The 15,560-nt window shown below is 55.0% G+C and overlaps 1 protein-coding gene across 26 annotated transcripts in view; it reads right to left on the bottom strand.

Moving 5' to 3' along the window:
- The window catches only part of NCAM1 (neural cell adhesion molecule 1), a 276,433-nt gene that overhangs the window by 31,206 nt on the left and 229,667 nt on the right, over positions 1-15,560 (bottom strand). For 6 of the 26 annotated variants that reach the window (XM_057490801.1, XM_057490813.1, XM_057490802.1 and 3 more), the window contains exons 9-16: positions 12,856-12,885; positions 8,834-8,984; positions 7,879-8,063; positions 7,399-7,495; positions 6,959-7,129; positions 5,251-5,382; positions 4,156-4,170; positions 219-266 (exon numbers count right to left, since the gene is read on the bottom strand). In XM_057490801.1, coding sequence (XP_057346784.1) covers positions 219-266; positions 4,156-4,170; positions 5,251-5,382; positions 6,959-7,129; positions 7,399-7,495; positions 7,879-8,063; positions 8,834-8,984; positions 12,856-12,885 — 829 coding nt within the window. The remainder of the gene's footprint in view (positions 1-218; positions 267-4,155; positions 4,171-5,250; positions 5,383-6,958; positions 7,130-7,398; positions 7,496-7,878; positions 8,064-8,833; positions 8,985-12,855; positions 12,886-15,560) is intronic. The other 20 variants (XM_057490808.1, XM_057490817.1, XM_057490809.1 and 17 more) reach the window with 5 other exon arrangements.

Below are 15,560 nucleotides of genomic sequence, written 5' to 3'. Positions count from 1 at the left end.
CTGACGGTATTCGCTTGCCTCCTTTGGGGGCAGTGCTGCCTCCCTCGAATCTGGGAGGCCCTGGGCCTACTTCTCCTCTCACTGGCTTCTCCAAAACCTGGTGCTGCTTTCTGTCCACAGAGCTGAACTATCAGCTGGGGAAGAAGAAACCAGTAGGCACACGCCCTGTGGCTGGCGGAGAGCAACCTGCAGAGATGGATGGAGGAAACGGTACTCACTGTCCGGATGAGACAAGGGGACAGGGGTGGCAGAACTAACAGGAGCCGCTGGGGAAAGAGAAATGAAGGTGAGAAAAAAGGGAGACGATCAGGGCACACGGAGACCGAAAGGACAAACGGAGGAATCAGCCCGGGGTGTCAGCGGGAGAAGCTGAGTGAGTGAAGGGGAACAGGTGGCCTGTGGACCAGCACGGAGCAGGGCTCTGCTTCAAACCGGCAGCCTGTGTGCTGGCCACGCCCTGTGCTTCAGCCGAGGGGCTGGGCTGGGAACAGCTGCAGGGGCCACCAACCCTGCCTGGAAACGAAGCACTAATCTGGCAGGGCCAGCTGCCCCCACATGGGACGGCGGGAGGAGAGGGGCCCTGGACCTCGGCTCACGGTGAGCGGGAGATGACTGGCTCTTCACACTGTCTCCCTCTGTGTATTTACATGCAGGCACATCTTCACTTTAGCACGTTGAGCAGAGGCTGTGTGCCGCACTCTCTGATGTCAATGCCCCAGAGACACAGAAGCAGCCATCCTGGCATTACTGCCGGCTGAGGCTCAGGACTGTTTGGCATGTGATGGCACCATGACCCCGGTACCCTCCACAACCCCACAGAAGTGGTCCTCCGGATGCTGCCGTGTGTGGATAGCAGGGCAAATATTGTGAGCATTGTGTCCATTCTCCCAGGGAAATGGGGTGTTAAAGAGGCCGGACAGACCAGACAACACTACCCAAGTCCGCATGGAGAACCATTAGCGATGGTGCATCTGAGACATTCGGACACTGAACGATCTTCCGTTTTCCACTGGAAAATATTCAGAAGTAGTCCCGGGAACAATCACAAGACAAAGTTCCCTTTGAGAGCTGGGTGAGAACTTGGACAAGCTTCACCGCCATCGTATCTCCAACACTGCCCTGACCTCGCAGGCGAGGGCGCTTCTCCAAACTGCAAGTGGCACGTCCCTGGGATGAGAGCGAGAGGCTACCGACTGCGTGCTTCAGGGTCTGGTCAAGCCAGGTGAGCACTTCTGTTTTTTGGCTTGAATTGTTTGCCCAATTGTCCACATTATTCTGGCAGAGGGATGGAGTTTTATGTGGTTTAACGACAGTACATTAGAATGCATTCAACTTGTACTTGTGATGTGACATCTGGGGGTGAAATGTGACTGCAGCCAACTCAAGGAGCTTCTTCTAAAAAGCAGAGACTCATTTCGGGTCTTCGTACCCTGAAAGAAGTCATCTACTTTGCTTCATGGTATAAAAGCAAATTAAGAGGTAACATTCAGGCAAGGAAATTCTGAAGGTATGTGGCTCAGTCATGGAGGAAAAGATTCACAAATTGTCCCCTCGCTTCTTTAGAGCAACAGCAGCTGATAGGCAAGCAGCCTATCAGGGCAAGCAGAGGTGTGAGCGGCCCCCCCAGGAGCATCCTGACAGCTAAAAATACACAAAACGGGTGTTTTCCCAGGTCGGAGGTCTGTTTGCAGCCGCACTGTTCACTGTCACACGCGTTTATGAACTGCTCACAAAGACCTTCCGACAGGTGAGCCATGCTTCCTAACCAGGCAGCTCAGAGGCAGGAGTCCTTGAGGTGAGCGCGGTGTTGGCGGGTTTCTCCTGCTCACTCCTGTCTGACAGTCGTGCCCCCGAGTGTGGAGAAGTCATCAGGGAACCGAGGAGGCAACACCGTAACTGACCATCTCAGCGAATTTCAGGAGAGGAGCAGTGGGGAACGCACTGGCTCACGCCTGATCTCCCTGACCCGGGGCCCTGGCAGCAAGGACTCTGTCCAGCTTACCAGCTCCATCCTGTGCTTCTCCCCTTTGGGGTGAGGATGCCCTGTGACACGGGGGCAGGCTGTGCACCTGCACCCCAACATCACAGGAGGGGTAGCACTGTCCATGGCAAGACGAGCCAGTGGCAGAAGCCAGCGTTCGGGGTAAGCACACCTGAAGTGATGGCTGACTGTGTCTCCCCAAGTGGCTTCTGAAGAAGCAGGAATGGGAACTCCGAGAAGGTCCTTCCTAAACCTGTCATCACTTCCTGGCATCAGTCAGCAGGTTTTGCCACACAGCATGAATGAGGGAGGCATCCTTCCAATTGTCCTTTTCCAGGATGGGTCTGGGAGCGACAGGATGCCCCTCAGGCTGGGCCCTCACTGTGGGGACTCTGGGAGGCCACGGGGGGTGCAAGGGGAAGGTCACACGAACCAGCGTCAGGGAGAGTGAAATGGCCTCGCATTTCCTCCAGCATGCGACCTCCCTCCTGTGCGGCTCAAGCTCTTCAAAAGGCCCTCAACTCTTAAGTCTGCCACAGTGCCCCTTACCCAAAAGAAATTTGCTTTTCAAATTCTTTAAACCATGACTTTATCAGATGGTTGAGAAAACTGACATTCTGTGCCAGTGGCAAAGACTGTGGCTCCATCATCCACGGTCTCCCGGGAAGCAGGGCTGGCCCCATCATTCTCCAAAGCCTTCTTGGACTCTTCTTGGTCAATGATCCGTTTTTGTACCAGCAGACAATACACAACATGGCCTAAAGGTCTCCGTTTTTTAAAAAATTACACATTGACCTTCACAAAATAGCAGCTGCTACAGAACTTCTCACCTTTACAAGGGCTGAGCTGGCAGTGAATAAAAACTACTTAATGACCTTTGAGGTCCAAGACCTAGTACTCCCTGGCTTCTTGTTGACCGGTGATTCAGCAGTCACACCCCGTTGCTGGTCAAAAACTCAAAGAGGCCTCTTCCCAGCCCCTGTCTGCAATGTCACTCAGCATTCACTTTCTGATAAAACCCAAGGGCAGCTGCTGAAGGCTCGGATTAAGGAACCAGGAGGCAGGTGCTCTCATGTGAGCTGCCCTTTCTGAACTCACTCAGGGAGGAGCCGCCCAGAGCAGGCAGCCATGGGTGCTGCCTGGCAGCCCCAGCCATTCCGCCTCCTCCCACAGCCCGACTGCTCAGGGACCTCGGCTGGGATGGTGTTTGGCTCCTGCTCCGACTTGGAGGCGCCCACCCTGTGCCTCCTTGTTCCCATTCCTGCCGCAGCCTTTCTGAATGAACTCGGAAAAGCTAAGCTTGCCTGAGTGCCTTCCGGGGGCAGGGAGCCCCGGATGAACCGGGTGAGCTTTCTGGGACCTCTTCTCCCACGTGTCTCTGGGTAACACCTCCCTCGGCCACTGTGAGCCCCACCCGGGAGAGCCGGCCGCAGGGGTGCGGGCTCCTCCTGTCACCTGCCTCTGCGTGTGGCCCACGGAGAGTCACCCCCACAGGGCCACCAAGGGATGGTCAGTTGTTCCTGAACATGGAGATGCCACCGCACGTGACCTCGTGTTAAAGGGCCGAGTTGACCGGGCCTGGGGTGCAACCCCAGCAGCTGCCCACGGGACGTGTCCAGGACTTGGAGCCACTGACAACCACTGATGCCTTCCTGGGCTTCCCCAGGCAGCCCTCCAGCTACAGCCCGACAGACAGAGAGGAAGGGAGAGGGCTCCGCGGTTCTAGCGCCTCAAAGCCAATGTGAAGACCCTGTAGCTTCTTTTTCCGTGCGGGGATGGAGCCCTTGGTGAGACTCTGGTCACTTTCTGCATCCTGGCCGGAGGCGAGGTGGCGCGACAGCACGCTCCTCAGAGACCACCTGAGGCCTGCACCACGCGCAGTTCGGCAAGCGCTGCTGCCACAGGGGGATCACCACACACAGACACTAATAAATGGACACGATTTCAAAAGACACAAAAGTCGCATGCTCTAGAACAGGACAAGGGTTAGCCTCTTGGAGTATCCTAGGGATGTTAACAGGCGCACAGCTAGGCTATGGTCAGTGTGGTTAGGCCCCGACGGTCTCATCTACTGCAGCCTCGAGGGGGCAAAAAGGGCCGAACTAAATTAAGAACTAGGACTAGCAGGTGTTAACACTATAGAGACAGGTAGTGGGGTGTGAGGAGGCACTTACGTGGAGGAGGGCTATCTGCATTTCCCACGGATGGAACGGACGAAAAGAAAGGGCAAGAGACAGACCCACGGAGAAAAAAACAAGATGTAAAGAAATGAATAGGATCCGGAGAGCACATGGAGTTGGGAACTTAAATTATCAAATGACATCAAACCCAGAAAGAAGCAATTTCTGTAGAAGGAGACTGAGATGGGCATCCTAGTTCAGGGAGAGGTGAGGGGAGTGCCTGACCAGCCCCTGCCTTCAAAGTGCAAGAAACAGAGCCCCGGGGAGCTTTGGAATTCCAGGAATGGGAGGGCCTGGGAGCAGCGTGACCACTGAGGGGCCCCCGCTCTGTGGCACCTCCTACCGCCAGGAGCACACAGGGCCCCGGGGCAGCCCCGGGGCTGAGGAGAGGTGGGGGAGAGCAGGCCGCCCGGAGCCTGGCCACTTATGGGGCGGGAGGGGAGACACAGCGGGCACAGTGTAAGGGGGGAGGGGCTGGTGGGGGCGGCCGGAGACGGAATCCTGGAGGAGCTCACGGAGGAGGCCCCGAGGGAGGCAGACCCTGACGTGCGCCCCGAGGCTGGAGAGGGAGGGGAGGCAGGGGCCAGATGCCTCCCCGAAGGCCCTTTCCCCTTGTGCTGTGGAGTTTCGCCCCTGCTCACGTGTCCTATAACAGTCTCCGTTTTCCTGTAACCTACTGTCTCTGCTGTATCAAAAAACCACACCAATTATGTGAGCTGCCACTGCCTTTGCACCCTCTCGCTTCAGGTCACCGAGCACCCAGAGCCTTCAGTGAGCTGCGTCCCGAAGGCGGTCTCCCACATCCCTCCACCACACACTGCTGTGTTTCTCCCCGGCCCCTTTAGCAGCGTGTCAGTGGTCTTCCTCCCTGGCTGTTAGTCTGAAGAGCTGGACCGGCTGCCATGACAGTGTCACTAGGTCCTTTGGGGAAGAGGATAAAGGGACGGGGTACCAGCCGTCACCGAGGCCCAGAGAACTGGCAGGGGACCCGTAAGACAGAAACTGTCGTCTGGATGAAGGACCAGGCCAGCCTGGGACCCCCGGAGCAGCGGGCGGGCAGGGAAGAGGCGGGGCGGCCGCTGTACTCACGGACTGGCTGCGTCCTGAACTCGGAGGCGGCGCTGATCTCTCCCAGCCCCTTGCCGTTGAGGGCGGCCAGTCGTACAGCATACGTCGTCTCGGGCTTCAGGCCCATGATGGTGACGATGCCCTCCATGCTGGCTGTAAGGAGAATGTGGAGGTCACACAGGACGAAGCGCCTATTGGTGACACGGTGCGGCCACTGTGGGAAAGTGCGCGGCAGGGCTCGGAAAATCAAACAGAACTGCCATTTGATCCCGCCATTCCACTGCTGGGCAAAGTTCCGATTCACACAAAAGAACTGAAACCGGTATTCACACACCCACATTGCTCACAATGGCTAAGAGGTGGGAATCCAAGCGTCCATTGGTGCATGAATGGATAAGAGAAATGCGGCCTATATGTACAATGGAGCGTCACTCGGCTTTAACACGGAGTAAGGTTCGGGCAGCTGCCCATGGACGGAGCTTGAGGACATTACACCAGCGAAATGAGCTGGTCACAGAAGGATAAACACTGTGTGTTCCCACTTAAGTGAAGGACTTAAAAATAGTCAGCTAGACAGGGACAGAAAGGGGAATGGAGGTGACCAGGGCCGGAGAGGCGGGAATGGGGATTGACTGTTTAATGGGTACTGGGCTTAGGATAATGAAAAAGCTCTGGAGATGGGTGGCAGGGATGGCTGCACTGTAACGTGAATGCACTTCATGCCACTGATCTGTGCACTTCAAAATGGTTAAAACGATACATTTTATCTTATATATATTTTACCACGTTAAAAAGTAATGAATTTATGTTAAAAAAGACCCCAAAACCCTGTTGGACAGATTGTAACATGGGATCAGCCTGCCACGAAGTGGGCGTGAGGTTTCAGCAGGAAGTTAGGGATTGTTTTGCTCCAGACCTAATCCTGACTGTGCGGAAACCCCCTGGAGCCCCCCAAAGCAGAAGGAATGAGGAAAGCTTTCTGGTGGAAGGAACTCTCAGTAAACTGGCTTGGAAAGTGTCTGAGTGCCTATGATACCGTGTTCTAGCCACTTTCGATTCCAGCGTTTACCACATACCAGACCAGGACTAAAACATTCTACAGAAGCAAAGCACACTGTACTGGGTTATTTGATTAAACTCAAAGGGGGAATCAGACACACACACTCTCAGTGCTCAGGGCAACATGCACTGGGCTCAGAATCTTCAAACTGTAGTCACGCAAGGACCACACTGCACACCTTCAGTGTGGAAACACAGCCCAGGCCTGAGTTAACAGCAGCCTGGCAGGGCTGCCCCTCTATTACTTGGTTCTTGGAACAGCCGCAGGGCAGCTCCTTCCTGTACCAAGCAGGACTGGACCGTGACGGCAGAGCGCCTTGGCCCGCACGTGCAGGGTCGGGGCGGCCGGGCCTCAGAACCCCAGCACACCACCTGCTGGCTCAGACGGTCCCATCCGTCCTGGAGGGTGTGGGAACCAGGCTCTGGTGCCCCAGGGGGAGGAAGGCTGCTGGCTCTCCGTGAGACTGACGATGCCCTGACACGAGGGCGACTGTGCAGGTGCGGCAGCGCAGGGACGCGCACTGACAGCAGGGGTGGCTCCTGGCGAGCAGGCTGTGGTACCCCAGCCAGCGTGCTGTCAGGGTGCCAGGGCACGTGAACAGGGCTGAGCGCGTGCTCTGCGGCAAGCGATCCACCGCTATCACGGCAACGGTGACTCTTCCCAACTCACCTTCTTTGGCATCAAACCACCGGAAGTGCCACCCCTCCTCGCCTGCTGCTCTCCACTCGGCCTTGTACTTGAGGATGGGCACCCCGCCTGTGGCCTCGGGTTCATCAAACTGCACCTGCGCTGTGCTCGAGTAGGGCTCCACCTGGTCGATGGACGGTGAGGATGGAGTGTCTGTCGGGGGGACACATATGGAGACCCAGGTGAGCCCAGCGTGGCCTCAGACATGACCCTCAACCGTGGAACACGTCTCACGCTTCCTCTCACTCCTGGGAACCCTTCTCCCGCCTCCTGCCCTCCCAGCCCTCCTCACCGCATGATTCTGTCCTGACGCGCCCTGTGCCCACACCCTCGGGCCTCCGTGGGCCCTGCTTCCTGGCCCTACCTCCCTGCGCCCTCTCGGCATCACCAAAGGGCACAGAGCCGGCCACAGGGGTGCTCACCTGCTTGGACGAGGATGAATTCCAGAGACTCCTGCCCGACGCGGTTCACCGCGGTGCAGTTATAGTTCCCGAAATCACTCTCGGAGTCTGGGGTCACCTGCAGGAAGAAGGAGCCCTTGGGCCACAAGCACCCCCTGCAGTGGCTGGTGACTTGGGTCCTCGTTTATTGGATTGAATCAGTAAAGAACAGAACCAGTAAGGCATGACTCATTAGCTCCAGCCCATCTCAGACCAGAGAGAAAAAGGGCAGAAGGGCTTTTCTGCCATTTCTCATAGTGGAGAGGGTGCCCTGCCTCCCGGCCCTGACCTGGCCTCAGAGAGACAGGCGGCCGGCCTGAGCGGTTTCTCCTCCAGCCAACGGCCCCACTGATCAGGACGTGCCAGAGAGGCCAGAGGGAGGGCGGCAGCTGCTTCCAGGGGCCTGTCCACGCTCGCACTGCGCCTTCTCCACCCTGCCCGTCTGTGCCCCTGCCCGCTCACCTCCAGGGAGCTGGCAGACTGGGTGTTGTAGATCTTGATGTTGCTGTAGTTGGAGCTTGGCAGCAGCTGACCATCTCGGAACCATGAAATTGTGGCACTGGGGTAGGCAAACACCTCGCAGGTGATGTTCACCTGGTTCCCCTCCCAAGTGTACACAGCCACGGGGCCCTGCAGCTTGGGGGCATCTGCAATGAATGGTAGTGCCTGTCAGGGACAGTGCACCCACGGGGGAGCCCCGCGCCCTGCCTCCCGGCCACGAAGCAGAGCCCATGCCTGGGTGTAGCAGGGGTCTGGCCATTTCAGTGGTCGTGTGAGCAGAGTGGGGAGCCTGCCACACATGCAGGCTTGTAAGGAGCCTGAGGACAGCAGAGCTAACTGGGACATGGCTCTGAAACGGCTTAGGGTCAGGAGCCACAGGGGGCTGCATAGGGCTCACGGGGCACAGTCAGGTCCTGGGGGCTATTTCCCTCTCCCCCTACCTGCACGACCCCTCCCTCCCCTCTCCCCCCCACCCCTCCCTCCCCTCCCTCCCCCATCTTCCTCTCCCTTCCCCCACCTGTCCCTCCCTCCCCCCACCTGCCCCTCCCTCCCCCTCCCTCCCCCCTTCTGCCCCTCTCTCCCCTCACCTGCACAGCCCCTCCCTCCCCCAACCTGCACAGCCCCTCCTTCCCTTCTTCCCCCCACCTGCCCCTCCCTCCCCCAACCTGCACATCCCCTTCCTCCCCTCTCCCTCCCCCCAGCTGCCCCTCCCTCCCCCAACCTGCACAGCCCCTCCTTCCCTTCTTCCCCCCACCTGCCCCTCCCTCCCCCAACCTGCACAGCCCCCCTCTCCCCCCACCTGCCCCACCTTCCCCTCCCTCCCCCTCCATCTTCCTCTCCCTCCCCCCACCTGCCCCTCCCTCCCCTCCCTGCCCCCCACCGCAGGCCCCCGCCCCCGCGAGCAGCCACCCCTCACATTGCACTTCTAAGTACAGGGCCCGGGAGTCCTGGCCCACGGCATTGCTGGCCATGCAGGTGTACTCTCCGGCGTCCGTGTACTGGATGCTCTTCAGGGTCAGGGACGACACACGCGCGTGGCTCCGCACCACCATGTGCCCGTCCAGAGTCTGCCAGGAGGGAAGGAGCACGTGAGAGCCCGGGGCAGGGCGAGGGCTGGCAGGCCAGGCCCTTGCGTGTCTGTGACCAGTCTCACGTCCTCTCTGTGCCAACGCCTAACTCACTTTAGGTACCAGCTGGTGGGGGAGGCTCCAGAGAGTGCCATGGACCCTGGGTGTGTCCAGAGCGGGAAATGGGGCTCGGCGTGCGCCAAGCAGCCTAGACTATGTGCCAGGATTGGGGCAGGGACAGCAAAGTCCCCCCGACAACGTTTTTGGTGTGTCTAAAATGGAAGCAAGGGCCTGGCTAGTGGACATTCCAGCAACAACAGCCTTGCCTCGTGATTCTGGGGAACCTGCACACCCCATCCTTCTCCAGCCATCTGCCCATCTGTCAGTCCCATGGTGTATGCACACAATGGGAAATCCGAATATGCCAAATGTAAGAAATGAGACAAGAAACCTACATTTCTGCAGATGCCTCGTCTTCCTGGGAGTTCAAGAGTAAAATGATCTAATTCAAGAGAAAGTCCGACAACCCAGGGCTCAGGAGCTGCCGAGCTGGAAAGGACTGGTCCCCTCTGTGGGGGGCGCAGCACAGAGAGCCCAGGCACACTGCACCCCTTCAAACCAGAGTCACCGCTGCTTTCTGGCCTTCGATACTGTAGCTGGCTCCCTGAGTCCCTGGGATTACAGTGATGGGTCAGAAAGGGAACAAGCATATGATCCCTGGGCAACGGGCCCTGGAATATTCCCTGAGGGCCTCCCCCCTGGACACTAAGTGGTTGCTGGCCTAGGAGTCTGGGCATGTGGCCCAAGCTCAGACCCTTAGGAAAGCTGGTCATCCGAGGAAGGGGACTTGCCCCCGTGGCCTGGGCCACACTCTTCTCTCCAGCATGCGACCCTCTGGGGAGATGGACAGTGGGTGCTCTGCACAGGGCATCTGTCATCCCACGTGGCTGGGCCTCTGAAGATGAAAGAGCGCCTGGCTTCAGGTCCTTGTGGTGCTGGGCTGGCAGCCTGACCGGCAGCACCTGGCTGGGGAGGCTCCAAAGCAAGGCCCGCTGGCCGTGTGGAGCTGACTCACGGATGGACCACCGAGGTCCCTTTACCACCACCGCGGCCATTCAAGCCTCATCCCGCTGCACGTCCGGAAGCGAGGACAGGCCTGAATGCTCACCGCCTACTGCTGTGCGTGCCCCCCGCTCCTGAGGGGTGCCCAGGTGCCTGTGGCTCTCGGTGCCCTTCTGACCTGAACAGCTGTGAGGCAGGCTGCATAGGAGGCCGCCACGTCAATGAGGGATGGCATCAGCCAGGTGTGGGGCACTCGGCCTGGAAGCTGGGACATCCAGTTCGTTGAAGACACTGGGTCTGGGACCCCTTTTGTGGGCTGGCGGCTGTTGGCTGGTACACCCGTGGCGACTTTCCCGCCACAAGACCTTTATCCTTCTGTCTGAACTAGTGGTGTCGAGAGCACAAAGCCGTCCCACAAGGGTCTCTAAGGGCTGACCCCGCCTGCTCATCACCTGCACCCCCACAGCCAGCAGGACAGAGGCAGAAGGGACTCGAGGTCCACCCGGCCTTTCCGGTCATCACAGAGAGACACAGATTCCGCGGACGGCGACTGAACTGCGAGTCATCGTCTCACAGCCGGGACGCGTCCCGGGGCCGCCGCGCACACACGCTGAAAGCTGACTGGCATCTTCGGGACCAGGAGAGCATTTCCCTGATGGGAGAGATGCTCACCGCGTAGGCAAGAGCAGGAACATCACAGACAAGAGGCAGTCTTCATGCAGAACCATCTAGAAGATGGCTGCAGAGAGGCTTGGGGGTGGCTGACAGACGGCACACTTTCCTTCTTCTTCCTAGTCTCTTTCTTAAGTTTTGCTATGTGGAAACTTTTCCCACTTGATGAGGTCAGCAGACTGGTAGGCAGCCCTCCTCAGAGAGCCCTTGACTGACTGGTTCACAGTGGGCCTGACGGCGGGAAGGTCTGCCAGGGGCTCCGGTCTCTCCCGGGGAGGGCGCGGACAGGCCGTCTCCCTCTGAGATGTTTTACTCGGGCACCAGGGCAGAGGTGGGAAGCGCCCCTACGAGCCCTCTTGGCCACGCAGGACGCCGATGGCCCAGCCTCACAGAGGAGGCCCCGGCAAGAACGGGAAGATCACCGTGGGCAAGAAGACGCACAAAGGGCAGTGGTCACACTCCTCTCATCAGAACGCCCTGGGGCCCTTCTTCCAGGGAGAAAGGCTGGAGCTTTTTCAAGATTGCAGCATGCAACTGGCCATAACCCGGCCCTTCCTTTGTGTCTATCTCGACTCACAGTCTCCATCTCTGAATGAGACAAGCAGAAGGGACACAACTTCTGGGCCCCAGGGTGGCGCTCACTCGGAAGGCGATTATGTCCAGAGTCAGATACTCAAAGAAGGACACTTCTGGAAATTGGGTGAGGTGTCTGCTTTACTGGGGTAAACCTATTACTTCCACTTATAGTAAGAATTATCTCTATATCTCCCTAGTGCTCATGATAAATCTCCCCTGCTCCTCTGGCCAGGTCTAAGTCAGAATGGCAGGGGGACGATGGACAGGCAGAATGTGATCCACGGCTGCCCAGGAGTGGCTGATAATTAGCCCCTCCTTGCCCCTCCCCAAGCCTAGTGGGCCCGTGACTTCAGGGCAATGGAACACCCATCCTGTGTGGCACTAAGTGATGAGAGGCAGCATTTCCGCAAGGATGGGCACCCAGCTCCTGTCGCTGTGACATGGAGGAAGGCATGATTCATGGGGGCCTTACCATGAGCTAGAGATGCCCACACAGTGTGTTCATGTGCAGAAACTAAGATCAGTGCTTGGGGACAGGCAGTCAACTTCCCAATATTAAGCAGCATGAAATATTTATATCCACATGAGTTACGTGTTCTGAGTAATTATCACTTACGAAAGACTAAAGGGTAGATATACCTAATTAACATACAGTCTACAGGATCGCCATAGTCTATGTTCAGGGTATTACTGTATCAAAGTTCCATCTGGAGAAGAGATAAAAGCTATTTAAAAAAAAAAAAAGTATTTCTAGATTGGATCTTTGAACCTCACCTAAAAATGATTTTTCTGTCTCCCACTTAACCATGTACTGCAGGTAAAATGCGACAGTCTGATGATGAGTGGGGGGCTTGAGGGTTTAACAGTTAAACTCTAAAGATGAATATTTAGCTTCAGTTTTCAGACCAACTCCACATTACCCAAACTGAAGCCAGCAGTCAGAGAAATTTCAAAGGCTAAATGCTACCGACCTTTAAAAAACGTGACCCTGTTTGTGCCAAATCATTCCAATCTCTAAGCTCTCTGAAGGTGATACAGATGTGTTCAGCAATTTGGGAAAACCAGAGAGAGATGCCATTTGCATTGCTTTGAGATGAAATGTGATGTGATGATTTCCCAAGATCAACCATGATAAAATAAGCAAGCAACAAGATGAGTTGAGCTGGAAAGGAAGGCACTGGGTGGGTTTTTAGACCACAACTCTGTGACTTTATGATCCAAACCACATCAACCAGGTGAGAGTCAAAAAATGTCATCATTTTAAAACACCTGGCCTGGGAATTGGCAGGATTTATTTCTGTCGGTATAATCACCTGGATGTGATTTTACCAGCATCAGCAAGAGAGTAAGGTCTGGTTTTAGGAAATAGGAAGGATGCACCCATCCACTCCCAACACAGCTTGCTTGCTCACCCTACTGCTAACTAACATCTACCACTACTGACTCAGCCTTTAACTAAATGACTAAGCAGATTAGCACGCCTGGTCATCAAACTGCAATGGTGAGTTAGACTGCAATGCTTTCGAAACTAAAGGCTGGCTAGGAGGCGGGTAAGCTATACCTCTTGCTTCTCTGGTCGAGTCCACGAGGCCTGGAGAGGACAAGACAGAAAACACAACAAGAGAGCGGTGAGACTCACGGCGCGCCCGCCGCATCCCGAGCACATGCAGCTGGTTTAGATTCAGAACGTTTTCCGAGGCCCACTTTTTTCTCACCCAATTTAGTTTAGCATTTAGCTTATGTTTAGCTTTTCCCCTCTTATGCACATCAAGATGTATGATCAAAGGTAAAGATCTTCCTAATCTTGATAGACGTTTATTTATATGGGTACCGGCAGACATGTCAGACTGCTCCTTGTCTAAAACATCTTGAACCTTCCTTGTAATATTTGGTGATAACTAACTAGTTCTAACCACGCACTCTAGACAACTAGAGAAGAGGTTTACTCCTTGGGATTTCATTAGACATCTTATCACAAATATACTAGCACCACTTGGTACTCATGCGTTTTATAACTCTTTGCATGCATCCATTAAAAATCCAATTTTTATCTAAAACAGAGGAAAAAGAAAGGAGCAGAGAGGTCCATTAGGAACGGGAAGTGTGGAGTCCCCAAGATTATCAGTCAGGAAGCTTTGGGGTACCAAAGTGCTGAGGGGGAGCTCGACTTGGTTCTTATGGGCAGAGGAACACCCAGACAGCACCAGGCTCAAGCATGCCCCATCTTCACGGAGTGAGCCAACTCAGGACACAGGAGTTTGGGCATTTCCCTACCCACCTCTCGATTTACAAAAAGATTAATCTGGCCCTTGCGAATCTACTCTGCTCAGTTCTTCTGTTTTCATATTGGGAGTCAACAGCATCGCCCCTGCATTGTTCTTTTTGTCGAGGGGCATATATGCCCGACTGCGCGATATTCACATGGAGAAAGGACAGGACAGGTGCCGGTGGCAGGGCAGTGCGGCCCAGGGAGTGCAGACGGGGCAGGCAGCACGGAGTAGGAGCCCACTCAGTGGAGGAGCTTTGGTGGGAGATGAGGAGGGGAATGTTGGATTACGGCACATGAGGCTGCAATGAAGGAGAGGACAGGAAATCACGCACAGAGTGAAGGAACAGCGGGTCAGCATGGCGAACGTGGCTGCTAAGGCCACGTCACTCGGAAGGTGTCTGTCTGCCACATGCCAGGGCACACGAAGCAGGACATTTCAGTGGTTATATCATTTGAGTTGTTTTTCAAATCTCGTTCTTCTTGTGTCTCTCCTAAATCACTACAGCTCTGTGGCTTTTAGAAGTAGTTGCTAGTGACACAATTAATTCCAGTAGGCTGGCCTACTGTCCGTGTGCCCCGTGCAATGAGGATGTGCTTTGGCCTTGATAATTTGGTGGCAGTGTAGCTCATTTTAAGACAATCTGGTATGCAAATATATACACATAAAATTAATTTGGGTATGATTAGTAATTCTGCAAAAACTGTGAGTTCCAGGATCTTTTAATAGGCACACGTTTTGTCTTACACACAGTCTACAGGAGTATGTATATAAACCACAGTGAAGCATTCCTACACTCATCCTAAAGGGTTCCCTGTCACGAATGAGTCTGCACCCTGGATAAGCCAGACCCACTGCAGGCACCTTTTGAAATGTTTAAAAGTGGGCACCAGTTTTGTATGGAATGAGAATTCTTCCCGGTGATAACAAGCCCCAGTTTCCAGTGAATTCAGAATTTCAAAAGGTCTCTTTTTCTTGTGGGATACTCTGTCAGCTCAAGATTCAAGGCTCCTGAAAGGCTTTTTATGTTTCCTATCTCTCTCTTCTGATCTCAACCCTTCACCCCCTCCTTACCATGAAGCTTCATATGCCTTTCCTTGCCAGTCATTTCAAATAAATGGTTCAAATAAGCACACAATGGATTTGTTCTGCTAGGGGTAGATTATGCAAATCATCCCCTGGAGGTCTCACTCAGCATGCAAACAGCACCTGGAATTCAGCACTGCTCACCCAGTCACAGGGCAGCATCTAACGTGAGTCTACGGGGAGGGGTCATGAAGTGATGCTGGTGCGCAGACTTCCTTTGTACCTGCCCTTTCCCAGTGACCCGCATACACATCAATCCAGCTGACCCACTGTGATGTTCAAATATGCTTAGCTTTGTTTGTCGGCATAATAGTGACCATCAAGAGATGGATTAGCTTTCGGGACAGATGCTCTTCCGTAACGGTCCTGATGACCCAAACTAGGCCTGGCTACCATCAGCTGTGCAAAACCAACTCAACTGACTGAAGCTTAGCAGACTGATACCAGTCAGTCTCGAAGGTGTGGCTGGAGAAAACTAGAGACATGATCGAAGGAAGGGTTGACATTCAGCCTCACAGTACTGGCTTTTGCTAGTTTTTCTCCTTCTTCTATTCGAAATGAACAGCATCAGTATTCCAGTAGAAAGTCACTGCCCATCTATGGCTGGAAGCCTTTTGTCCCACGTTCTCTTAAGAATATTAGACTCAACTAAACAGTGAAGCAAAAGATGTTGCTTTAATGAACTTATGTTGTAACCAGCTTCCCTGAAGCAACACTGAACCTCGCATGAAAATAATGAGCACCAGCATGGCACAGGATGCCCCACCTTCTGAGTTGGTGGCCCGGGGGAATGCCTGGCAGCCTCCACATGCTCTGTGCTTGGCCTTTTCCACTTGACGTTCCATCAGTGACGTGGACAAAGATATTTCCAGTAAGAGTTCATACAAGCTTGGAAGCAACAGTAACACAGATG

Source organism: Manis pentadactyla, chromosome 13, assembly GCF_030020395.1.
Source record: "Manis pentadactyla isolate mManPen7 chromosome 13, mManPen7.hap1, whole genome shotgun sequence".
Classification (NCBI taxonomy): domain Eukaryota; kingdom Metazoa; phylum Chordata; class Mammalia; order Pholidota; family Manidae; genus Manis; species Manis pentadactyla.
This window is presented reverse-complemented; position numbering and strand designations above follow the sequence as displayed.